This window comes from Oncorhynchus mykiss, chromosome 4 (assembly GCF_057628025.1).
Source record: "Oncorhynchus mykiss isolate SJ-2025 chromosome 4, ASM5762802v1, whole genome shotgun sequence".
Taxonomy (NCBI): Eukaryota; Metazoa; Chordata; class Actinopteri; order Salmoniformes; family Salmonidae; genus Oncorhynchus; species Oncorhynchus mykiss.
This window is the reverse complement of record NC_143025.1, coordinates 90,381,244-90,407,592: the sequence shown is the minus strand read 5'-3', so window position 1 is coordinate 90,407,592 and position 26,349 is coordinate 90,381,244. Positions and strand designations below refer to the sequence as shown.

General features: G+C 44.8%; 1 protein-coding gene across 2 annotated transcripts in view; it reads left to right on the top strand.

Moving 5' to 3' along the window:
• Nucleotides 1–25,606, top strand: part of LOC110521118 (steroid hormone receptor ERR2-like) — a 105,856-nt gene extending 80,250 nt beyond the window's left edge. For both annotated transcript variants that reach the window (XM_036976344.2, XM_036976345.2), the window contains 4 exons: nt 3,919–4,032; nt 6,680–6,841; nt 17,328–17,597; nt 24,747–25,606. In XM_036976344.2, the coding sequence (XP_036832239.2) occupies nt 3,919–4,032; nt 6,680–6,841; nt 17,328–17,597; nt 24,747–24,991 (791 nt within the window). In that variant the 3' untranslated portion in view covers nt 24,992–25,606. The remainder of the gene's footprint in view (nt 1–3,918; nt 4,033–6,679; nt 6,842–17,327; nt 17,598–24,746) is intronic.
• The last annotated feature ends 743 nt before the right edge of the window (nt 25,607–26,349 follow it).

Sequence of the window (26,349 nt, the reverse complement as noted above, 5' to 3'; positions counted from 1 at the left end):
TGTTTTACTAGTTCAATGTTTTCGTTCTCCCCGTGTGATTGGAAAAATATAACTGAACGATCACAATACCATAAACCTTATTACGGTTAGCTAAATTACTTGTCAGGAAAACCAGTAACGTAGTTAGAAAAGCCACTTTGACAATTTTAAAAAAGGAACTCTGCCGTGTTTAATAATTGGCAAAGAAAAATACATGTTTTTTTCCTGAAGTGTCAGGTAAGTTTACGGTATATCTGTGTCGGGGTTAAATGGACATGTTTAGCCTTTTTATTGACTTATGAAGACAAATGGTCAACAATGTCTTGACACCAGGTAAGGACGCATACTGTATGGGCTGTAGTACCTACCAGAACCATGTCTTTAGACCATGTCTTTAACCATCTTTTAAAAAAAAAATATTGTTCTAATTGTAGACATTCAGTTACAGAACGTTGTTGAACATGTATTTATGTAATGTTAATGGGGATCTAACATGGCTGCCATAGAATGTTGTAGTGTCTCACAAGCATCATAATGCAAAAGCTACAGTGTTCCAAATCTATGGTTCTGGAACCTGTGTGGTTCCTGCTAGACTGGTTCTGGAACCTACCAGGACTCTGTGTGGTTCCTGCTAGACTGGTTCTGGAACCTACCAGGACTCTGTGTGGTTCCTGCTAGACTGGTTCTGGAACCTACCAGGACTCTGTGTGGTTCCTGCTAGACTGGTTCTGGAACCTACCAGGACTGTGTGGTTCCTGCTAGACTGGTTCTGGAACCTACCAGGACTCTGTGTGGTTCCTGCTAGACTGGTTCTGGAACCTACCAGGACTCTGTGTGGTTCCTGCTAGACTGGTTCTGGAACCTACCAGGACTCTGTGTGATTCCTGCTAGACTGGTTCTGGAACCTACCAGGACTCTGTGTGGTTCCTGCTAGACTGGTTCTGGAACCTACCAGGACTCTGTGTGGTTCCTGCTAGACTGGTTCTGGAACCTACCAGGACTCTGTGTGGTTCCTGCTAGACTGGTTCTGGAACCTACCAGGACTGTGTGGTTCCTGCTAGACTGGTTCTGGAACCTACCAGGACTGTGTGTGGTTCCTGCTAGACTGGTTCTGGAACCTGTGTGGTTCCCGCTAGACTGGTTCTGGAACCTACCAGGACTCTGTGTGGTTCCTGCTAGACTGGTTCTGGAACCTACCAGGACTGTGTGTGGTTCCTGCTAGACTGGTTCTGGAACCTACCAGGACTCTGTGTGGTTCCTGCTAGACTGGTTCTGGAACCTACCAGGACTCTGTGTGGTTCCTGCTAGACTGGTTCTGGAACCTACCAGGACTCTGTGTGGTTCCTGCTAGACTGGTTCTGGAACCTACCAGGCCTCTGTGTGGTACCTGCTAGACTGGTTCTGGAACCTACCAGGCCTCTGTGTGGTTCCTGCTAGACTGGTTCTGGAACCTACCAGGACTCTGTGTGGTACCTGCTAGACTGGTTCTGGAACCTACCAGGACTCTGTGTGGTTCCTGCTAGACAGGTTCTGGAACCTACCAGGACTCTGTGTGGTTCCTGCTAGACTGGTTCTGGAACCTGTGTGGTTCCCGCTAGACTGGTTCTGGAACCTACCAGGACTCTGTGTGGTTCCTGCTAGACTGGTTCTGGAACCTACCAGGACTGTGTGTGGTTCCTCCTAGACTGGTTCTGGAACCTACCAGGACTCTGTGTGGTTCCTGCTAGACTGGTTCTGGAACCTACCAGGACTCTGTGTGGTTCCTGCTAGACTGGTTCTGGAACCTACCAGGACTCTGTGTGGTTCCTGCTAGACTGGTTCTGGAACCTACCAGGCCTCTGTGTGGTACCTGCTAGACTGGTTCTGGAACCTACCAGGCCTCTGTGTGGTTCCTGCTAGACTGGTTCTGGAACCTACCAGGACTCTGTGTGGTACCTGCTAGACTGGTTCTGGAACCTACCAGGACTCTGTGTGGTTCCTGCTAGACTGGTTCTGGAACCTACCAGGACTCTGTGTGGTTCCTGATAGACTGGTTCTGGAACCTACCAGGACTCTGTGTGGTTCCTGCTAGACTGGTTCTGGAACCTACCAGGACTCTGTGTGGTTCCTGCTAGACTGGTTCTGGAACCTACCAGGACTCTGTGTGCTTCTTGCTAGACTGGTTTAGGAACCTACCAGGACTCTGTGTGGTACCTGCTAGACTGGTTCTGGAACCTACCAGGACTCTGTGTGCTTCTTGCTAGACTGGTTTAGGAACCTACCAGGACTCTGTGTGGTACCTGCTAGACTGGTTCTGGAACCTACCAGGACTCTGTGTGGTTCCTGCTAGACTGGTTTAGGATGAGATGAGACGGAGACTAAGAGCTTCAGACGGTGTGTTTATTTGTTGTTGCAAGATGCAAGATATTATCAAGCTTGTTCAAAAAATTGTAAAATGAGTACAAAACCTAGATGACTAACCTCCTCTATCATGTGATCGATTACCCATTTTAACAATACCCACCAAATTACTCTGACTCATTCTGACCCAGTGAGTTTGTGAGTAGTGAGTGTGTAATGTAGTGACTGTGTGTGTGGTATTGAGTTTGTGAGTAGTGAGTGTTTGGTATTGAGTTTGTGAGTAGTGAGTGTTTGGTATTGAGTTTGTGAGTAGTGAGTGTGTGTGTAGTGAGTGTTTGGTAGTGAGTTTGTGAGTAGTGACTGTGTGTGTGGTATTGAGTTTGTGAGTAGTGAGTGTTTGGTATTGAGTTTGTGAGTAGTGAGTGTTTGGTATTGAGTTTGTGAGTAGTGAGTGTTTGGTAGTGAGTTTGTGAGTAGTGAGTGTGTAGTGTAGTGACTGTGTGTGTGGTATTGAGTTTGTGAGTAGTGAGTGTTTGGTAGTGAGTTTGTGAGTAGTGAGTGTGTAGTGTAGTGACTGTGTGTGTGGTATTGAGTTTGTGAGTAGTGAGTGTTTGGTATTGAGTTTGTGAGTAGTGAGTGTTTGGTTGTGAGTTTGTGAGTAGTGAGTGTGTGTGTGGTAGTGAGTTTGTGAGTAGTGAGTGTTTGGTAGTGAGTTTGTGGGTAGTGAGTTTGTGGGTAGTGAGTTTGTGGGTAGTGAGTTTGTGTAGTGAGTGTGTGGTAGTGAGTTTGTGAGTAGTGAGTGTTTGGTAGTGAGTTTGTAGGTAGTGAGTTTGTGGGTAGTGAGTTTCTGAGTAGTGAGTGTGTGTGTGGTATTGAGTTTGTGAGTAGTGAGTGTGTGGTATTGAGTTTGTGAGTAGTGAGTGTTTGGTAGTGAGTTTGTGTAGTGAGTGTTTGGTAGTGAGTTTGTGAGTAGTGACTGTGTGTGTGGTATTGAGTTTGTAAGTAGTGAGTGTTTGGTAGTGAGTTTGTGAGTAGTGAGTGTTTGGTATTGAGTTTGTGAGTAGTGACTGTGTGTGTGGTATTGAGTTTGTGAGTAGTGAGTTTGTGAGTAGTGAGTGTGTAATGTAGTAACTGTGTGTGTGGTATTGAGTTTGTGAGTAGTGAGTGTTTGGTAGTGAGTTTGTGAGTCATATTGGTGGTGGCCCAGTCTAGCTGACAGAGGGACAGAAGAAGGATAGGAAGCCAGTGAAGTGATGAACAGGATTACCATGCATTGCCAATCATTGACTGATGCAGCTCAGTGGAAGCAGCCCTCTGGTCTCTGCTGGCCATCATCAAAGGAAAAACACATTGACAGACAGAGCTTTATAACGCTCTCATTGATGGGTTCAGAGGCTTGACTTTACAGCAACATAACACTATCAGTACACATTACAGTATATAGTCTAACTACCCCAACAGAAGATGATCTGTGTACATACTACTACTTCATCTGGTGTATTATATTAAAATCTTTGTCAATTTTTGTTTGTTGCGATAAATCACGAATCTCATGTTTTGTTGGGAACGTGATCTTGTTGTCCCGTGGTTTATTTCCAGGTGTGCGTCTGGATCGCGTGAGGGGAGGAAGACAGAAGTACAAGAGGAGAATGGGGGACACGGAGAACGGAGCCTATCTAGGCCTGACACTCCCCCCTCCTGCCAAAAAGCCGTGTGAGTCACGACAACAGTGACCCTTTCTGCCTGTATTATACTTAGAGCCTTGTGTATTGGTGTTTCATGTCACATGACCTGCGTTGCAAGCTTTTTATTATATTTTATTATTTACCTTTTTTTAAAAATTTTTAAGCCTTTTCCAGAAATTATAATTACAGCATTTGTCTGACGATGGTGCTCGGCCATCTGACATAAAAAAAAAAAAAGACTATTGGGAAGTAAGATTTAAACGTTTAAATAAATAAATAATAATAATTTAATGATTCCTTTTTCAAATCATATGAGCAAAAAAAATATGTAGCTTTATCTGGAATGCTAAACCAGACAAGATGAACGCATGCCTGTCTATATAATGAATATGAACTGGGTGGGTTGAGATGATTAAATATAAAATCCCATTAACCTCTCTCTAAAAGCTTAATTGATACAAAAGTTTTGAACCCAGAATGGTTCTCCAGTAGATTACTAAGGAAATCCATTGTTTAAAAATGGCCTCTTTGTCTTTGTGCAAATTGTCTCATTTTCCATTAATTGAAAATGAAACCTTTTTCAAAGTATCTCTCTTTTTCAAACAAGCATTTTGCAGAGCTGGTTACAAATCTAATTTCATCCCCCTGAAAAGATACAACAAATATTATGGCTGAACTCAAATGTGCTGGTTGATAATATACCTGTTTTATAGAAAGTTTGAAAAAGCTATTTTGTTTTTTAAATGACATTTTTAATTGGAGTAGTAGAGTTGTTTATCATGGAGATATCAGAATTGTATGGGAAGGTCTGCTCAATCCAAGATTGAGGAGGCAGGTGGCAGCGGGAGGAGGTAGGGAACTATAGGATAAAACATTGGCATAGGAATAAAAATGACATAAATAGGAAAGTAGACCCGTTTCATTTGAGGACCAGGATGTTGACAACTGTGCCATACAGGTTGCAAAATAGTTGGGAAGAGATTTTAGATTTACCGATTCCATGGAACAGGGTGTATCAGTTGATATATAAAACAACTCCAGTTTCAGGACTTTGTGCTTTTACTGTGCAGAATTATTGCCACCAACAAAAGGTTGAATATTTGGGGCATAAAATCATCAAAACTCTGCAGATTTTTGTTGTGAGGATACAGAATCAATAGACCATTTATGTTGGTGTTGCCCTCAGGTAGCCTGTTTCTGGTCTCAGGTTCAGGAATGGCTGAAAATGCATAGCATTGATCTAAAATTGACCCAATAAATAGTACTGTTAAGAGATCTGGAGAGACCGGGCCAGTCAATTACTAATACTTTTAATACACGTATTTATCTTCAACTCTCAATCTGTGGATTCTGTTCAATTAGACAGATTCAAGTTGTATGTTAAACATCGCAGAATAGATGGGCGGCAGGTTAGAGTGTTGGACTTGTAACCGAAAGGTTGCAAGATCGAATCCCCGAGCTGACAAGGTACAAATCTGTCGTTCTTCCCCTGAACAAGGCAATTAAACCCACTGTTTCTAGGCGGTCATTGTAAATAAGAATTTGTTCTTAACTGACTTGCCTCATTAAATAAAGGTGTAAAAAAAACAATGTAACTGTTCAAAAGAGACATGATACTTAGAAACCTGAAGAGGGATGGGCTGAGGGTTGGGATGTGGCGTTAATGGGCGGGGGGATAGAATGACGGTTGAAGATAAAAGTCAAAAAAAGAATGTCAAAACAAAAATGAAGCTTGAATGACACTGAGGGGCAACGTTGTCTCTATTGCCTGAGGCTGATGCCGTGCAGGTGTTTATACAGTCATTTAAATACACACACACACACACACACATGTAAATAGTGCCATACAATGCCCTCATAAGTACCCAGTTGGTCTTGCTGTTATGATCTTTGTTGTCAATGATGTCTTTTGTTTTTTTGCGGAATTCTGTTTTCCTTTATTTTTCTCTTTTGTTCATTTTGTTGGTGCATCGGGGGACGGGGGAGTGGGGGAGTGGGGGTCTTAGGGGGGGGACAGGGGAGTGGGGGTCTTGGGGGGAGGGGGGCTTTGGGGGAGTGGGGGTCTTGAGGGGAGGGGGGCTTTGGGGGAGTGGGGGTCTTGAGGGGAGGGGGGGATTCTGGATGGTTGGTGGCCTGGCGGTTGGGAGCTTGGGCCGGTGGCTGATAGGTCACTGGATCGGGTCCCCATTTTTGACCTTGTGGGAGATCTGTCGACGTGCCGTTGAGCAGGGCGTTGACCCTGGTTGCTCCTGTTGGTCACTCTGGATGGAGGAGTCTCTGCTAGATGACTACATGTAATGTCAATGTCGAGCGGCTTCAATTGCAAGTAGATTGTAGGTTTTAATGTTCAATGGGAAAAAAAATGTTAAAATCATATGTTTTAAATAAAGGCACAAACCCAGGTCATGTGACATGATCCACTCAGGGTTCTACCACACGGGGTTCTAAACATGGTGCACGTTGGGTTGTACAACACTAACATCTCACTATGCAATCTACTCTAAACCTCTGTCCATCCACAGCCATCTAATCACACATCTTGTCTTGTTTCTCTCCCTCCCTCTCTCTCCCCCCTCTTTCTCTCTCTCTCTCCCTCCAACTCTCCTCCTCTCTCCCTCTCTCTCCCTCCCTCCCTCCAACCCCCCCCCCCCCCCCCCCCTCTCTTTCTCGGCCAGTGACAAAGATCGTGTCTCACCTGCTGGTGGTTGAACCAGAGAAGATCTATGCCATGCCAGACCCGACCATGCCAGACGGAGACATCAAGGCCCTGACCACTCTGTGTGACCTGGCTGACAGAGAACTGGTGGTCATCATCGGCTGGGCCAAACATATCCCAGGTAGAGGGGACTGTATTATCTACACAGAGCACTCCCAACATATCCCAGGTAGAGGGGACTGTATTATCTACACAGAGCACTCCCAACATATCCCAGGTAGAACTGGAGGAAAGGAACATTAAAGCCACAAAACTCTTTTGAATAAGTGCTCTCATTAACTCTCTCTCTCTCACACACACCCTCTAAGGATAATGAACATCTGCTCCACATCTACCCGGAGGGGAGAGACAATTCCATATTCTCCACATGTAAATCAATAGAGAGCAACTGAAGCCGTGTGTGTGTGTGTGTGTGTGTGTGTGTGTGTGTGTGTGTGTGTGTGTGTGTGTGTGTGTGTGTGTGTGTGTGTGTGTGTGTGTGTGTGTGTGTGTGTGTGTGTGTGTGTGTGCATCCGTGCGCATGCGTGTTTGGCAGTTGGAGGATGGGGGTAGGGGTACCTCCCTTTAGTCAATGTATTCCATTTAAATTTAAAAATACAATCCTCTTACTTCCTTTTAAGACTGATTACACAAGGAGCAGTCTGTACCATTGGTTTATTTAGGGAGGTACTCCTGGTGGACTCGTTCCTCTCCTCCTCTCGACTCAAACCTACATCTGAATAGTTATACACTTTCTTAGATCTCATTGTTTTCATGAGTCTTAATTGAAAAATACAAAAATGTACTTAAGATAAATCATTTGAATTCTCTTAAAATATATCATCCCTCTGTAGATATTCCGAGCATTTACTGTTGGTATCGCTGGGTTGATCTCTCCTAAGCCATTTGCCCTGAGAGTACTGTTCTTGGGTCAGTTTCTAACCATAACCTCCCAGTGATTAAGGTTCAGTCTTGGGGGAGGGTGAGCTGATCCTGAATCTGTGGTTTACTGGAATCTGCTGATTATGTAGGACCCAGGGGCGATGTAACCTGATTAGGGAGATTACAGGGTGGACCCAGGGGAGATGTAACCTGATTAGGGAGATTACAGGGTGGACCCAGGGGAGATGTAAGGAGATTACAGGGTGGACCCAGGGGAGATTACAGGGTGGACCCAGGGAAGATGTAACCTGATTAGGGAGATTACAGGGTGGACCCAGGGGAGATTACAGGGTGGACCAAGGGGAGATTACAGGGTGGGCCCAGGGGAGATGTAACCTGATTAGGGAGATTACAGGGTGGACCCAGGGGCGATGTATCCTGATTAGGGAGATTACAGGGTGGACCCAGGGGCGATGTAACCTGATTAGGGAGATTACAGGGTGGACCCAGGGGAGATATCGTCAGCAGTGGGAGATTAGACTTCATGGTGGCCAGGTAACAGGTATCATTAACAGACCAGTAACAGGTATCATTAACAGACAGGTAACAGGTATCATTAATAGACAGGTAACAGGTATCATTAACAGACAGGTATCATTGACAGACAGGTACCAGGTATCATTAATAGACAGGTAACAGGCATCATTAACAGACAGGTATCATTAACAGACAGGTATCATTAACAGACAGGTAACAGGTATCATTAACAGACAGGTAACAGGTATCATTAACAGACAGGTAACAGGTATCATTAATAGACAGGTAACAGGTATCATTAATAGACAGGTAGCAGGTATCATTAACAGACAGGTAACAGCTATCATTAACAGACAGGTAACAGGTATCATTAACAGACAGGTAACAGGTATTATTAACAGACAGGTAACAGGTATCATTAACAGACAGGTAACAGGTATCATTAACGGACAGGTAAAAGGAATCATTAACAGACAGGTAACAGGTATCATTAACAGACAGGTAACAGGAATCATTAACAGACAGGTAACAGGAATCATTAACAGACAGGTAACAGGTATCATTAATAGACAGGTAACAGGAATCATTAACAGACAGGTAACAGGTATCATTAATAGACAGGTAACAGGTATCATTAATAGACAGGTAACAGGAATCATTAACAGACAGGTAACAGGATTCATTAACAGACAGGAAACAGGTATCATTAACGGACAGGTAACAGGAATCATTAACAGACAGGTAACAGGAATCATTAACAGACAGGTAACAGGTATCATTAATAGACAGGTAACAGGTATGATTAACATCCTAATGATCAGTCCATTATTAGCCTGCTAAGAAGGAGTGAGGACCCTCTCTTTCAAATAGTTTAACTGGCACCCAAACACATGTAGGAAAAAGTTTGAAACAGTGCGTTCGGAAAGTATTCAGACACCTTGACTTTTTCCACATTTTGGTACGTTCCAACCTATTAATTTGTTTTTTCCTCAATCTACACATAATACCCCAGAATCACAAAGCAAAAATAGGTTTTTATACATTTTTTTGCAAATGTATAAAAATTGAAATATCACATTTACATAAGTATTCAGGCATTTAATCAGTACTTTGCTGAAGCACCTTTTGCCCGCGATTACAGCCTCAGTATGACACTACAAGCTTGGCGCACCTGTATTTTGGGGAGTTTCTCCCATTTCTTCTCTGCAGATCCTCTCAAGCTCTGTCAGGTTGGATGGGGAGCGTTGCTGCACAGCTATTTTTCAGGTCTCTCCAGAGATGTCAGATAGGGTTCAAGTCCGGACTCTGGCTGGGCCACTCAAGGACATTCAGAGACTGTGTAAAAAGTGAATGGGTCTGAATACTTTCCGAATGTACTGTATCCGCGACTACTTTAACTATTGTGGCTACATATCTATTTTTAGGTGTTTAAATTAAATATATTTGGAAGTATGTTGTGCTATAAGACAGCCAGGCCACCCCCTCGTGATACCTTACGGCATTTCAAGTTGAGTGAACAAACGTGCAAAAATGTGCGAACAAAAAATGCAAGCTATTCGTTGCATGTGTTTGTTAGTGAGACCTCAGACCGTTTGACTTTGTAGGATCCATCAGGACAGTGGTTTGAGGGGATGACGCGGCTTAGCTTGAATAGTAGACACACACACACACACACACACACACAGGCCTCATAGCGTTGTCACTCATTGTCATGGGGAGTACTGATTGGCTGTTACTTATACTGTACATGCTGTCATGACAACCAGGCAAGAATGATTGGCATGGCTGCCACAGGTCAGAGGTCACCGTTAATTTGTGCAGCTGCACGGAACGGTCACCACTTACAGTACAATCATACTATATGCATGCACTCACTGTTAATGATTCCTCTCTCGTTCACACACACATTTACACACAACCCTGCCACACTGTTAGATGAGAGGGGGGGAGAGATGTCTCTCTCTCCACCATGGGCCCAGTCATGTCATTACCTCTCTCTTTATTGGGCCAATGATGGCCCTTAGGAGCACTGTAATGATGGCAAATGAATAGAGAGTAAACTGCTGAGAGAGAGAACTGTTATCTGTTAGGGCTCTATGAGAGATAACTGTTATCTATTAGTGCTCTATGAGAGATAACTGTTATTTATTAGGGCTCTATGAGAGAGAACTGTTATCTATTAGGGCTCTATGAGAGAGAACTGTTATCTATTAGGGCTCTATGAGAGAGAACTGTTATCTATCAGGGCTGGCTATCTGTTTTTCGACAGCACAGTCTGGAATATATTCTGGTATTCATCCGATAACATAGAGGAGTTTACTACATCAGTCACCGGCTTCATTAATAAGTGCATTGAAGGGGCCTTCCGAGCGGCGCAGCAGTCTAAGGCACTACATCGCAGTGCTTGAGGCGTCGCTACAAACCCGGGTTTGATCCCGGGCTGTGTCACAACCGGCCGTGACCGTGAGTCCCATATAACATGTAATGCCAAAAACAGATTAGATGAACTGGAATGAGAGCTGTGGGCATTAAAAGAGAAGTAAGCAAACCATGTCCCTAATGAGTCACCGCCCCTACATTATCACTAAAGCTGTCTGCATACTAGGATCGGTTTGCTCCTAGCAGAACTCGGCTAGGCGAAGTGAACATCTGTGCCTCGCATCTTCCCTTAAAAGACCTTTGCTTGAAAAACTAGAAAAAAAGCATCTATAGCACTGTTTGTCCAATTTGAGACGGCATAGTGTGTACTGGCTATCTCAAAAACAGTTTGAATTCATCTAAGAACTCGAGAAATCTGTCATTAATTTAGAAGTTTTTGCCCGAGGAGATCTTAGTCGTTCAATTTTACATCTGACTAATCTGTTTGTTGCAGTTTTAGTCACGTTAAAAAATGTGCATGAAAACGAGTAGTTTCTCGTGGAATGACAACAAATACTTAATGGAAGAATCCCTACTGATGACCAATCACAGATGAAGGGGCGTAGACTTCGGCTACCGAACTTCAGCTTACCCCGAGAAAAAATTGTTGTGTGAACGAGCAGCCGGGGGAAAAAAAACCTTGCCGAAGTCCAAAACAAACAAAAAATGGCACAACACGTACGTCATTGTAATATATGCACAAACTGTTTCGGATGGGAAGCATACGGGCGCCTTGAAACCGCAAAGAACACTTCAGTCCGTAGCTCAAACACAGTACTTATAAAAATTAATAAATAAATTAAAAAGAGGGGTTTAGAAGCCCTATTATCACGCCAGTGTGATCGTGGGACTCAAGAAAACACATGGGGGCTTGAGCTCACCGACCTGACTGCAGAGTGAGGTCAAAGGTCGGCGTATAGATGAGATGGAAACCGTGCTTGTCCATTTGTAGAGTTGGAATCAGAGCAAAACATTTTGTTGTCCTTTTACAGTGTTTATTACTTTATCTACAGCATACTTACTGACTGTATCTGATACCTGATTAACATACACAAACATTTATTTATTTCACCGTTATTTAACCAGGTAGGCAAGTTGAGAACAAGTTCTCATTTACAATTGCGACCTGGCCAAGATAAAGCAAAGCAGTTCGACACATACAACGACACAGAGTTACACATGGAATAAAACAAACATGCAGTCAATAATACAGTATAAACAAGTCTATATACAATGTGAGCAAATGAGGTGAGATAAGGGAGGTAAAGGCAAAAAGGCCATGGTGGCAAAGTAAATACAATATAACAAGTAAAACACTGGAATGGTAGATTTGCAGTGGAAGAATGTGCAAAGTAGAGATAAAAATAATGGGGTGCAAAGGAGCAAAATAAATAAATAAATTAAATACAGTAGAGGTAGTTGTTTGGGCTAAATTATAGGTGGGCTATGTACAGGTGCAGTAATCTGTGAGCTGCTCTGACAGCTGGTGCTTAAAGCTAGTGAGGGAGATAAGTGTTTCCAGTTTCAGAGATTTTTGTAGTTCGTTCCAGTCATTGGCAGCAGAGAACTGGAAGGAGAGGCGGATATACATATATAAATATACATAGTGTTATTCCTTCCTATCTACAGCAGACTTACTGACTGTATCTGATACCTGATTAACATACACAAATATACATACAGTGTATGTATGTATATATATATATATATATATATATATATATATATATATATATATACTGAGTATACCTTCCTAATATTGAGTTGCAGCCCCCTTTGCCCTCAGAACAGCCTCAATTCGTTGGGTCATGGACTCTACAAGGTGTTGGAAAGCGTTCCACAGGGATGCTGGCCCATGTTGACTCCAATGGTTTCTACAATTGTGTCAAGTTGGCTGGATGTTCTTTGGGTGGTGGACCATTCTTGATCCACACGGGAAACTGTTGAGTCTGAAAAACCCATCTGCTCTGCAGTTCTTGACATGAACCGGTGTGCCTGGCACCTACTACCATACCCCGTTCAAAGGCACTTAAATCTTTTGTCTGGCCCCTTTGAACGACACACATACACAATCCATGTCTCAATTGCCTCAAAGCTTTAAAATCCTTCTTTAACCTTTTTAACTTTTTTGTCTCCTCCCCTTCATAAAATCCACTGATTGAAGTGGATTTGAAGTGATATCAATAAGGGATCATAGCCTTCACCTGGATTTTCCTGGTCAGTCTGTCATGGAAAGAGCAGGTGTTTTTAATGTTTTGTCCAGTCAGTGTATGTTACATTTACATGTTAATCACTTAGCAGTATGTTACATTTACATGTTAGTCACTTAGCAGTATGTTACATTTACATGTTAGTCACTTAGCAGACACTCTTACAGGAGAAACGAGGGTTAAGCCCCAACGCTCTTACAGGAGACACGAGGTTTAAGCCCCAACGCTCTTACAGGAGACACGAGGGTTAAGCCCCAACGCTCTTACAGGAGCCACGAGGTTTAAGCCCCAACGCTCTTACAGGAGACACGAGGTTTAAGCCCCAACGCTCTTACAGGAGCCACGAGGTTTAAGCCCCAACGCTCTTACAGGAGCCACGAGGTTTAAGCCCCAACGCTCTTACAGGAGCCACGAGGTTTAAGCCCCAACACTCTTACAGGAGCCACGAGGTTTAAGCCCCAACGCTCTTACAGGAGCCACGAGGTTTAAGCCCCAACGCTCTTACAGGAGCCACGAGGTTTAAGCCCCAACGCTCTTACAGGAGCCACGAGGTTTAAGCCCCAACGCTCTTACAGGAGCCACGAGGTTTAAGCCCCAACACTCTTAACCATTAGGCTTCCAGTCACCCTATATCTACGCTGTAAAAAACAAAAAAAACAGTCAAACTCAAGGCCGCACAGGGTGCCAAACATTAACCGTAAAAATAGATACGATTTTTTTTTGTAGATTCAAATGAAAATCTTTTAAATGACAGACTTTTACATTAAAAGTAAGAGTGACAACAACTGTTAATTAACAGACATTCCCTGCTTTCGATAGGCTAAAATTATAGAAAGAAAAACAGTCATTTCTGATAAAAGTTTTAAGATGTGAATGAACTGGAACATATTGTTCGAAATGCGTTCTAAATAGCCAATGTTTGGGGTAAATCACTATATTTACAGTTTTCAACAGTAATTATATATAAATACACATTAAAATACAATACTTTCTGATTTAAAGTAATACATAAATAGTTGCCATATTTTGGGGTAAACCTCTGTGTATTTGCTGTATTCCACAGTCATTTCATAGGATTGCCTTATCAAAATGCAGCACATTATGTAATTATGCGCTAGACATGGTTGATTTCATAACATTGTTATTAAAAAAATACTCGGAATCTAAAGCCGACGGAAAAAATCTTAGGGTCACATTTTAAATGCTGCCGTAAGAGCCCTTTGCGCCTGTGTGTCGAGTGGTCCATATTGAAGCGCCTCAATTTCACCTATCCCGTGCTACCCCTGCTTCTCTCACAGCCACAACAGCTTCACAGAACGAAATTATAAAGTCCAGTTGCACAATCCCGTTAAAGTTTACACACCCCTTGCAAATCTTAAAAATTAGGGGATTCAAAATATATTTAAAAAAAAAATAATAATAATAATCTACAAAATACAATACTTTCTGATTTAAAGTGTTTTTAAAGGTGTAAATCTACAGATCTACTCCACCATTTTCAAAGCGAAACAAAGTTAAAGAGTCCCTTTGTTGAAGCACCCATTGGCAGTCATTACAGCTGTAAATAATTCCCAATGAGATTCGACCGACTTTGTATAACTCTTAGGGAAAACATATTAATTAAGGACACCTGCTGTTTGAATGACAGACTGACCAGGTGAATCCAGGTGGAAGCTATGATCCGTTATTGACGTCAGTTGTTAAAATCCACTTCAAATCAGTGTAGATGAAAAGGGAGGAGACGAGTTAAAGAATGATTTTAAAGCCTTGAGACAATTGAGATTGTGTATGTGTGCCATTCAGAGGGTGAACGGATAAGACAACGATTGAAGTGCCATTGAACGGGGTAATGGTAGTAGGTGCCAGGCGCACCGGTTTGAGTGTGTCAAGAACTGCAACGCTGCTGGGTTTTTCACACTCAACACTTTCCCGTGTGTATCAAGAATGGTCCATCACTAAAAGCACATCCAGCCAATGGTCGAAAATGGGGCATTAATGAAAGCGGACATTAAGGAGGCTGACATGAAGTGTGCAGAGCAACAGGCAGGCTACAGTTGGACAGTCCAGTGCAACATTGGTGCCCAAAGACCCCGTAAAATAATGCACAACTCGTCGTACTTTCACACGAATGGGGTACGGCAGCCGATGACCTGACAGAGTTCCACCTCTTTCAGGAGAAAGACTAGAAACTGCGGTTACAGAGGGCTGAGAAACGAAAAAACGTTCAGCCCGGTCTGATGAATCCTGGTTCCTGCTGTTTCACGCTGATGGGAGGACGAGGGAGTACATGGGAGGACGAGGGAGTACATGGGAGGACAAGGGACGAAATGGGAGGACGAGGGAGTACATGGGAGGACGAGGGACAAAATGGGAGGACGAGGGAGTACATGGGAGGACGAGGGACAAAATGGGAGGACGAGGGAGTACATGGGAGGACGAGGGACGAAATGGGAGAACGAGGGACGAAATGGGAGAACGAGGGAGTACATGGGAGAACGAGGGAGTACATGGGAGGAAGGGGGAGTACATGTGAGGACGAGAGACGAAATGGGAGAACGAGGGATGAAATGGGAGAACGAGGGAGTACATGGGAGAACGAGGGAGTACATGGGAGGAAGGGGGAGTACATGTGAGGACGAGGGACGAAATGGGAGGACGAGGGAGTACATGGGAGGAAGGGGGAGTACATGGGAGGACGAGGGAGTACATGGGAGGACGAGGGAGTACATGGGAGGACGAGGGACGAAATGGGAGGACGAGGGAGTACATGGGAGGAAGGGGGAGTACATGGGAGGACGAAGGAGTACATGGGAGGACGAGGGAGAACATGGGAGGACGAGGGACGAAATGGGAGGATGAGGGAGTACATGGGAGGACGAGGGAGTACATGGGAGGACGAGGGAGTACATGGGAGGACGAGGGAGTACATGGGAGGACGAGGGACGAAATGGGAGAACGAGGGAGTACATGGGAGAATGAGGGAGTACATGGGAGGACGAGGGAGTACATGGGAGGATGAGGGAGTACATGGGAGGAAGGGGGAGTACATGGGAGGACGAGGGACGAAATGGGAGAACGAGGGACGAAATGGGAGAACGAGGGAGTACATGGGAGAACGAGGGAGTACATGGGAGGACGAGGGAGTACATGGGAGGAAGGGGGAGTACATGGGAGGACGAGGGACGAAATGGGAGAACGAGGGATGAAATGGGAGAACGAGGGAGTACATGGGAGAACGAGGGAGTACATGGGAGGACGAGGGAGTACATGGGAGGACGCGGGAGAACATGGGAGGAAGGGGGAGAACATGGGAGGATGAGGGAGAACATGGGAGGACGAGGGAGTACATGGGAGGAAGAGGGAGTACATGTGAGGACGAGGGACGAAATGGGAGAACGAGGGAGTACATGGGAGAACGAGGGAGTACATGGGAGGACGAGGGAGTACATGGGAGGAAGGGGGAGTACATGGGAGGATGAGGGAGTACATGGGAGGAAGGGGGAGTACATGGGAGGAAGAGGGAGTACATGGGAGGAAGGGGGAGAACATGGGAGGAAGGGGGAGAACATGGGAGAACGAGGGAGTACATGGGAGGACGAGGGAGTACATGGGAGGAAGGGGGAGAACATGGGAGAACGAGGGAGTACATGGGAGGAAGGGGGAGTACATGGGAGGACGAGGGAGTACATGGGAGGACGAGGGAGTACATGGGAGGACGAGGGAGTACATGGGAGGAAGGGGGAGAACATGGGAGGACGAGGGAGAACATGGGAGGACGAGGGAGTACATGGGAGGAAGAGGGAGTACATGGGAGGACGAGGGAGTACATGGGAGGAAGAGGGAGTACATGCGTCCATCATGCCGCATGGCAACATTGTAGGCTGGTGGTGGCGTGGGGTGTGTTTTCATGGCACACATTGGGCCCCTTGATAAACGTGTTTTAACATAATATCTGAACCTCATAGCCAATCAGGTGCATCGCTTCATGTCAGCAGTCTATCCAACTGCAAATATATTTTTTTTTCTGCCGGACGATGCCCCTATGCCACAAGGCTAGATTTGTCCGGGAATAGTTCCACAAACATGACAGTGAATTCAGCTTACTGCAGTGGCCTGCCCAGACACCAGAAGCATTGGAGGCAACATGGGTCAGCATCCCTGTGGAACGCTTTCGACACCTTGTAGAGTCCCCGCCCCGACAAATTGAGTCTGTTCTGAGGGCAAAAGGGGGTGCAACTCAACATCAGGAAGGTGTTCCTAATGTTTTGTACAATCAGTGTACAGTTTTTGCAAACTGAGTTTCTAGTGATCGTGACTCCGATACATTCCCAGAGTAAAAATATACATATTTTACCCACCTTGTTCGTTAGTAAACTGTGTCAAATTTGCTGGAAATTGTATTTTCTTTGTGACCTAGCTCCTTGATTTAACTAATAAATGTGGGAAATTACAATTGCGTATTTGATCTAAAATCGCCATGCTGGTGTGAAAGTCAAACACCCTCCACATGGAGCCAATAAGGCAAACCAATATATATATATATATATATATTAGGCCTAAACCTGACCTATCCTCCTCTAGGATTCTCCAGCCTGTCTCTGGCAGACCAGATGAGTCTACTGCAGAGTGCCTGGATGGAGATCCTGGTCCTGAGCATCGTGTTCCGCTCGTTGGCCTGTGAGGAGGAGCTGGTGTATGCCGAGGACTATGTGGTGGATGAGGAGCACGCTCGTCTATCTGGCCTGCTGGACCTGCACGTTGCCATTCTGCCTCTGGTCCGACGCTATAAGAAGCTGAGCGTGGAGAAGGAGGAGTTTGTCACGCTCAAGGCCATCGCCCTCGCTAACTCAGGTACGGACACAGATGACAGACACAGTCAGAAATGCACAAACATACACACACGCACAAATTATTATTACTATATTTGCTGAAATATGTCAGACTCATAACACCTATTGTTGATAGGAGACACAGTCCCCCTTAAAGATTGACATTAGAGTATGTCTGAATGGTCAATCTCTGGTAAATCTAAGTAGCTGACATGTAATTAAAACAAAACAAAATGTCGCCAATCTCAGAGGGCAATCGCATCCACACAGACGATCTGAGATAAGAGGGGACAAAGGGGTCAACAACACGGCTGTTTAATTAAATGTCCCTGCTGTGCCACTGTGTGTGTGTGTGCGTGCTCGCCTCTTCTGAAGGCACGTGTGTGTGTATAGCGTCTGTGTGTGATTGTCAGTGTTCTCTATCTCTTTTCTCTCTCCCTCTTTTTCTCTCTCCCTCTCCTCCCCTCTTTCTCTCTCCTCCCCTCTTTTTCTCTCTCCTCCCCTCTTTTTCTCTCTCCTCCCCTCTTTCTCTCTCCTCCCCTCTTTTGCCCCCCCCTCTCTCTCTCTCTCATCTTTCTCTGTCTCTATAACAGTAGCTTCCTGCCAGCTCTCCACAGCCAAGGGAGATATATTTAGCATTTCATTAGGAAAACAGTATATGTCAATAAAATGTGTTAAGTGGAGTGGAATGAGCATCAGGGAGCGACGGGGCTTGTTTGTTTCCATGTGAAGATGCCTCTCTCCTATCGACAGTTTGCTTGTCCCCTTACTAATCAATGACTGTTTGGAGGGTCCTGTCCCCTTACTAATCAATGACTGTTTGGAGGGTCCTGTCCCCTTACTAATCAATGACTGTTTGGAGGGTCCTGTCCTCTTACTAATCAATGACTGCTTGGAGGGTCCTGTCCCCTTACTAACCAATGACAGTTTTTTTTCTCCTGGGAGGGAGAGAGGTATAACAGAAAGAGAAAGGGATGGAGAGAGGTATAACAGAAAGAGAAAGGGATGGAGAGAGGTACAACAGAAAGGGATGGAGAGAGGTGAAAGAGAAAGGGATGGAGAGAGGTATAACAGAAAGAGAAAGGGATGGAGAGAGGTACAACAGAAAGAGATGGAGAGGTACAACAGAAAGAGATGGAGAGAGGTACAACAGAAAGGGATGGAGAGAGGTGAAAGAGAAAGGGATGGAGAGAGGTATAACAGAAAGAGAAAGGGATGGAGAGAGGTATAACAGAAAGAGAAAGGGATGGAGAGAGGTACAACAGAAAGAGAAAGGGATGGAGAGAGGTATAACAGTAAGGGATGGAGAGAGGTACAACAGAAAGAGATGGAGAGGTACAACAGAAAGAGATGGAGAGAGGTACAACATAAAGGGATGGAGAGAGGTACAACAGAAAGAGAAAGGGATGGAGAGAGGTACAACAGAAAGAGAAAGGGATGGAGAGAGGTACAACAGAAAGAGAAAGGGATGGAGAGAGGTATAACAGAAAGGAATGGAGAGAGGTACAACAGAAAGGAATGGAGAGAGGTACAACAGAAAGGAATGGAGAGAGGTATAACAGAAAGGGATGGAGAGAGGTATAACAGAAAGGGATGGAGAGGTACAACAGAAAGAGAAAGGGATGGAGAGAGGTACAACAGAAAGAGATGGAGAGAGGTACAACAGAAAGGGATGGAGAGGTACAACAGAAAGAGAAAGGGATGGAGAGAGGTATAACAGAAAGAGAAAGGGATGGAGAGAGGTATAACAGAAAGAGAAAGGGATGGAGAGAGGTATAACAGAAAGAGAAAGGGATGGAGAGAGGTACAACAGAAAGAGAAAGGGATGGAGAGAGGTATAACAGAAAGAGAAAGAGATGGAGAGAGGTACAACAGAAAGAGTGGTTGGTAGAAGGGGATCAGAGAAGCTGAGAGGCCCGGCCAGCTGAGAGGCCCGGCCAGCTGAGAGGCATTTGAACACTGTCTCACAGAAATCTGGTGCCGTAGGTGTGTGTTTGTGTGACAGCTGTGGAAAATCATGGCCATTGATTTAGTAATTAGCTCAGTATCGATGGGATCTACTCCAGCCAGCTGATGGATTACATGGAAATTGTTTCTTCAAAGTTAGTTTTGCATTACGCCCTTCACACACTGAACACAAACACACACGCATGCATGCACACACACAACCACAAACACACACACACCAACACACATGCACACACAACCACACACACACACACACATGCACACACAACCACACACACACACACACATGCACACACAACCACACACACACACACACATGCACACACAACCACACACACACACACACACACATGCACACACAACCACACACACACACATGCACACACAACCACACACACACATGCATGCACACACGCACACACAGCGCACACACACACATGCTCAGCGGAGTATAGGACCACACACACATGCTCAGCTGAGTATAGGATCACATGAAGACTGGAACAGAACACATGTGGAGGCTAGTTAATTTCCCTAGATAGAAAGATAATTTATACAGAAGGTGTGTGTGTGTGTGTGTGTGTGTGTGTGTGTGTGTGAGAAAACGGCTAGCTGCCTGGTAAGAGACAGTTAGGAACATAATTAACCCTTTACTTTCTTCTGCCTCAATTTCTTCTTCTTCTCTTCTTTTACTGTGTGTTATCAACTCATCCGTTGATGTATAAACAGGCAGTGCCATGGTGACTCATCCAGTGATTTATAAACAGGCAGTGCCATGGTGACTCATCCAGTGATTTATAAACAGGCAGTGCCATGGTGACTCATCCAGTGATTTATAAACAGGCAGTGCCATGGTGACTCATCCAGTGATTTATAAACAGGCAGTGCCATGGTGACTCATCCAGTGATTTATAAACAGGCAGTGCCATGGTGACTCATCCAGTGATTTATAAACAGGCAGTGCCATGGTGACTCATCCAGTGATTTATAAACAGGCAGTGCCATGGTGACTCATCCAGTGATTTATAAACAGGCAGTGCCATGGTGACTCATCCAGTGATTTATAAACAGGCAGTCCCATGGTGACTCATCCAGTGATTTATAAACAGGCAGTCCCATGGTGACTCATCCAGTGATTTATAAACAGGCAGTCCCGTGGTGACTCATCCGTTGATGTATAAACAGGCAGTGCCATGGTGACTCATCCAGTGATTTATAAACAGGCAGTGCCATGGTGACTCATCCAGTGATTTATAAACAGGCAGTGCCATGGTGACTCATCCAGTGATTTATAAACAGGCAGTCCCATGGTGACTCATCCAGTGATTTATAAACAGGCAGTCCCATGGTGACTCATCCAGTGATTTATAAACAGGCAGTCCCATGGTGACTCATCCAGTGATTTATAAACAGGCAGTCCCATGGTGACTCATCCAGTGATTTATAAACAGGCAGTGCCATGGTGACTCATCCAGTGATTTATAAACAGGCAGTCCCATGGTGACTCCTCCAGTGATTTATAAACAGGCAGTGCCATGGTGACTCATCCAGTGATTTATAAACAGGCAGTGCCATGGTGACTCATCCAGTGATTTATAAACAGGCAGTCCCGTGGTGACTCATCCGTTGATGCATAAACAGGCAGTGCCATGGTGACTCATCCAGTGATTTATAAACAGGCAGTGCCATGGTGACTCATCCAGTGATTTATAAACAGGCAGTCCCATGGTGACTCATCCAGTGATTTATAAACAGGCAGTGCCATGGTGACTCATCCAGTGATTTATAAACAGGCAGTCCCATGGTGACTCATCCAGTGATTTATAAACAGGCAGTGCCATGGTGACTCATCCAGTGATTTATAAACAGGCAGTGCCATGGTGACTCATCCAGTGATTTATAAACAGGCAGTCCCGTGGTGACTCATCCGTTGATGCATAAACAGGCAGTGCCATGGTGACTCATCCAGTGATTTATAAACAGGCAGTGCCATGGTGACTCATCCAGTGATTTATAAACAGGCAGTGCCATGGTGACTCATCCAGTGATTTATAAACAGGCAGTGCCATGGTGACTCATCCAGTGATTTATAAACAGGCAGTCCCGTGGTGACTCATCCGTTGATGCATAAACAGGCAGTGCCATGGTGACTCATCCAGTGATTTATAAACAGGCAGTCCCATGGTGACTCATCCGTTGATGTATAAACAGGCAGTGCCATGGTGACTCATCCAGTGATTTATAAACAGGCAGTGCCATGGTGACTCATCCAGTGATTTATAAACAGGCAGTCCCGTGGTGACTCATCCGTTGATGCATAAACAGGCAGTGCCATGGTGACTCATCCAGTGATTTATAAACAGGCAGTCCCGTGGTGACTCATCCGTTGATTTATAAACAGGCAGTGCCATGGTGACTCATCCGTTGATGCATAAACAGGCAGTCCCATGGTGACTCATCCAGTGATTTATAAACAGGCAGTCCCGTGGTGACTCATCCGTTGATTTATAAACAGGCAGTGCCATGGTGACTCATCCGTTGATGCATAAACAGGCAGTCCCATGGTGACTCATCCGTTGATGTATAAACAGGCAGTCCCATGGTGACTCATCCATTGATGAATAAACAGGCAGTCCCGTGGTGACTCATCCAGTGATGTATAAACGAGCAGTCCCATGGTGACTCATCCAGTGATGTATAAACAGGCAGTGCCATGGTGACTCATCCGTTGATGTATAAACAGGCAGTCCCATGGTGACTCATCCGTTGATGTATAAACAGGCAGTGCCATGGTGACTCATCCGTTGATGCATAAACAGGCAGTCCCATGGTGACTCATCCGTTGATGTATAAACAGGCAGTCCCATGGTGACTCATCCGTTGATGAATAAACAGGCAGTCCCATGGTGACTCATCCAGTGATTTATAAACAGGAAGTCCCATGGTGACTCATCCGTTGATGTATAAACAGGCAGTCCCATGGTGACTCATCCGTTGATGAATAAACAGGCAGTCCCATGGTGACTCATCCAGTGATTTATAAACAGGCAGTCCCATGGTGACTCATCCAGTGATTTATAAACAGGCAGTCCCATGGTGACTCATCCAGTGATTTATAAACAGGCAGTCCCATGGTGACTCATCCGTTGATGAATAAACAGGCAGTGCCATGGTGACTCATCCGTTGATGTATAAACGAGCAGTCCCATGGTGACTCATCCGTTGATGTATAAACAGGCAGTCCCATGGTGACTCATCCAGTGATGTATAAACAGGCAGTCCCATGGTGACTCATCCGTTGATGTATAAACAGGCAGTTCCATGGTGACTCATCCGTTGATGTATAAACAGGCAGTCCCATGGTGACTCATCCAGTGATGTATAAACAGGCAGTCCCATGGTGACTCATCCAGTGATGTATAAACAGGCAGTCCCATGGTGACTCATCCGTTGATGTATAAACAGGCAGTCCCATGGTGACTCATCCGTTGATGTATAAACGAGCAGTCCCATGGTGACTCATCCGTTGATGTATAAACAGGCAGTCCCGTGGTGACTCATCCGTTGATGTATAAACAGGCAGTCCCATGGTGACTCATCCGTTGATGTATAAACGAGCAGTCCCATGGTGACTCATCCGTTGATGTATAAACGAGCAGTCCCATGGTGACTCATCCGTTGATGTATAAACAGGCAGTCCCGTGGTGACTCATCCGTTGATGTATAAACAGGCAGTCCCGTGGTGACTCATCCGTTGATGTATAAACAGGCAGTCCCACGGTGACTCATCCAGTGATTTATAAACAGGCAGTCCCATGGTGACTCATCTGGTGATTTATAAACAGGCAGTCCCATGGTGACTCATCCCTTGACGTATAAACAGGCAGTCCCATGGTGACTCATCCGTTGATTCATAAACAGGCAGTCCTGTGGTGACTCATCCGTTGATGTATAAACAGGCAGTCCCATGGTGACTCATCCAGTGATTTATAAACAGGCAGTCCCGTGGTGACTCATCCGTTGATGTATAAACAGGCAGTCCCGTGGTGAATCATCCGGTGATTTATAAACAGGCAGTCCCATGGTGAATCATCCGGTGATTTATAAACAGGCAGTCCCATGGTGACTCATCCGTTGATGTATAAACGAGCAGTCCCATGGTGACTCATCCAGTGATGTATAAACAGGCAGTCCCATGGTGACTCATCCGTTGATGTATAAACAGGCAGTCCCATGGTGACTCATCCGTTGATGTATAAACAGGCAGTCCCATTTTGTGTCTCTCATGAAAGATTATGTTGTCCTGTGTTCTAAACATTACCCAGTTCACAGAACCAGACATTTTCCACTGCATTTCAAGTGTCAACTCGATCCAGTTAGGCTGCTGTGCAAATCAAATGCACTTTCTAACAGCGTTATCCCTAACCGGGAAATCCACCATCCAACATGTGATTGTATTTTGGACTAAGCAGACTTCATATGAAGTGGAGGTTTGCTGTGCGTTTCAGTTCAGGCTGCTTTTATCCGAGAGTGTTTGTCTATTAGGGGACTGGTTTCTCTTAAGGAAAATCAGGGCCATCTGCCGCTATCCGTCACTTGAAAGATACCCTGCTAATACACACACACACACACACACACACACACAAACACACACACACACACACACACACACACACACACACACACACACACACACTAATGCATTAGTAGATATGTAGATATGGTACAGTATACAGAGAAATTAATATTTTTCCCTGCCTATCCACAAGGTATTTCTATTCATGCAGCCGAGCCATACTCTCCCTGGAGTCCTGGCCAAGCACAGGCAGTTATTAAGTCCCGTGATTAACCACTCACTAGAGAGAGAGAGAGAGAGAGATTCAGAAATTGGATGCTTGCTAAAAAAAAACGAGCCACTGAATTTAAAGTGGCTCCTAAAAAAAGTTTATTTGCGAGCTGCTTTTTGTTGGTATTAAATAAAAGACAACTTAAGTTTCTCCCTCTCTCCTTCCCTCTCTCCTTCCCTCCTCTCCCTCCCTCTCTCCTCTCCGTCTCCTCTCCCTCCCTCCTCTCCTTCCATCTCTCCTTCCCTCTCTCCTTCCCTCTCTCCTTCCCTCTCTCCTTCCCTCCTCTCCTTCCCGTCTCCTCTCCCTCCCCGCCTCTCCCACCGTCCCTCCTTCTCTCCTCCTCTACCTCCGTATAGACTCCATGCATATAGAGGATGTAGAGGCTGTTCAGAGGCTCCAGGACTCTCTCCATGAGGCATTGCAGGACTTAGAAGGTGCCCACAACACGGAGGACCCTCGGCGGACAGGAAAGCTGCTGATGACCCTTCCCTTGCTCCGTCAGACCGCGGCCAAGGCCGTGCAGCACTTCTACAGCATCAAGGTGCAGGGAAAAGTGCCCATGCACAAACTCTTCCTGGAGATGCTGGAGGCCAAGGCTTGATGATTGGACCGGGGGATTGACGGACAGCTGCATCACTCAATGAGGAGGATGGACAGCCTGTGAATAGGTGGGGTAACACCATGGAGACCTATGACAGCTACGGGATGAAGTTGACTGCTGTTACTGTGGTGCGAAACCCACGTCTAGAACTAAAGAAGAGGAATAGAGCAGGAAAATAGACCAACAGATTTTAGGGGTGAATATAAAACGCTTTGATGTAGGATATAGTCATGTATGTGAAGATGCTGTGTACAGAACTGTGGGTCTTGTTATAATCAGAGACCCTTCTGCTCTAGATCACCGGTAGCTACTGGGAGTTATCTTTCTCTTTTGTTTTAGAATCTCAGTTGTAAAGAGGTTTGTTTTGGGGGTTTTTCACCTTGAAGCTGAAGTATGACTATTAGTAATATGTTGTGATGAATCTGAATGGTTAGAGCCGCTCAGTTATCTTTCTCTTTTGTTTTAAAATCTCAGATGTACAGCATTACAGTCTGGTATATATGTATTTACGGTTATTGTGTCAAATTGCAGTGTTAAAGGGGTTTGGGGATGATTTCATATTATGTTCTTCAATCAACCTCAAAGAAACAGATCCCTACACCTATGAAGATAAAAGCTTCTGAAGTCTTCCTAACCAGATCTGGGTTCAAATTCAATTGAAATCTTTCAAAATATGTTGAACGTTTGATTGAGTCTGCCTGGAGTGCCATATCGGTGAGATTTGCCCTTTTGGGACTATACCATTTAATTCAGTTGGTCAAGCAAACTCATTCCAAATACTATTTGAACCCAGGTCTGTTCGTAACACATTTACCTCCTCCTAGTTTCATCAACAACACTGTTCCATCCAAGTCTGGTGCTTAGAGAGGGATGGAGTGCACTCTTCTAAATAAATATATATATATATATATATATATATATTCTCTCTATAATCTAAAAGGGTTCTTTGGCTGTACCAGTAGGAAAACTCTTTCAAAAAACATTTTTTGGTTCAAGGTAGAGCTCTACCTGGAACCCAAAAGGTCTGTACCTGGAACCCAAAAGGGTTCTTCTTGGAACCAAAAAGAGTTCTACTTGGAACCCAAAGGGATTCTACCTGGAACCCAAAAGGTCTGTACCTGGAACCCAAAATGTCTGTACCTGGAACCAAAAAGGTTCTACTTGGAACCAAAAAGGGATTCTACTTGGAACCAAAAAGGGATTCTACTTGGAACCCAAAGGGATTCTACTTGGAACCCAAAGGGGTTCTACTTGGAACCCAAAGGGGTTCTACTTGGAACCCAAAGGGGTTCTACTTGGAACCCAAAGGGGTTTTCCTATGGAGGCAGTCGAATAATTATTTTTTTGAACCCCTTTAA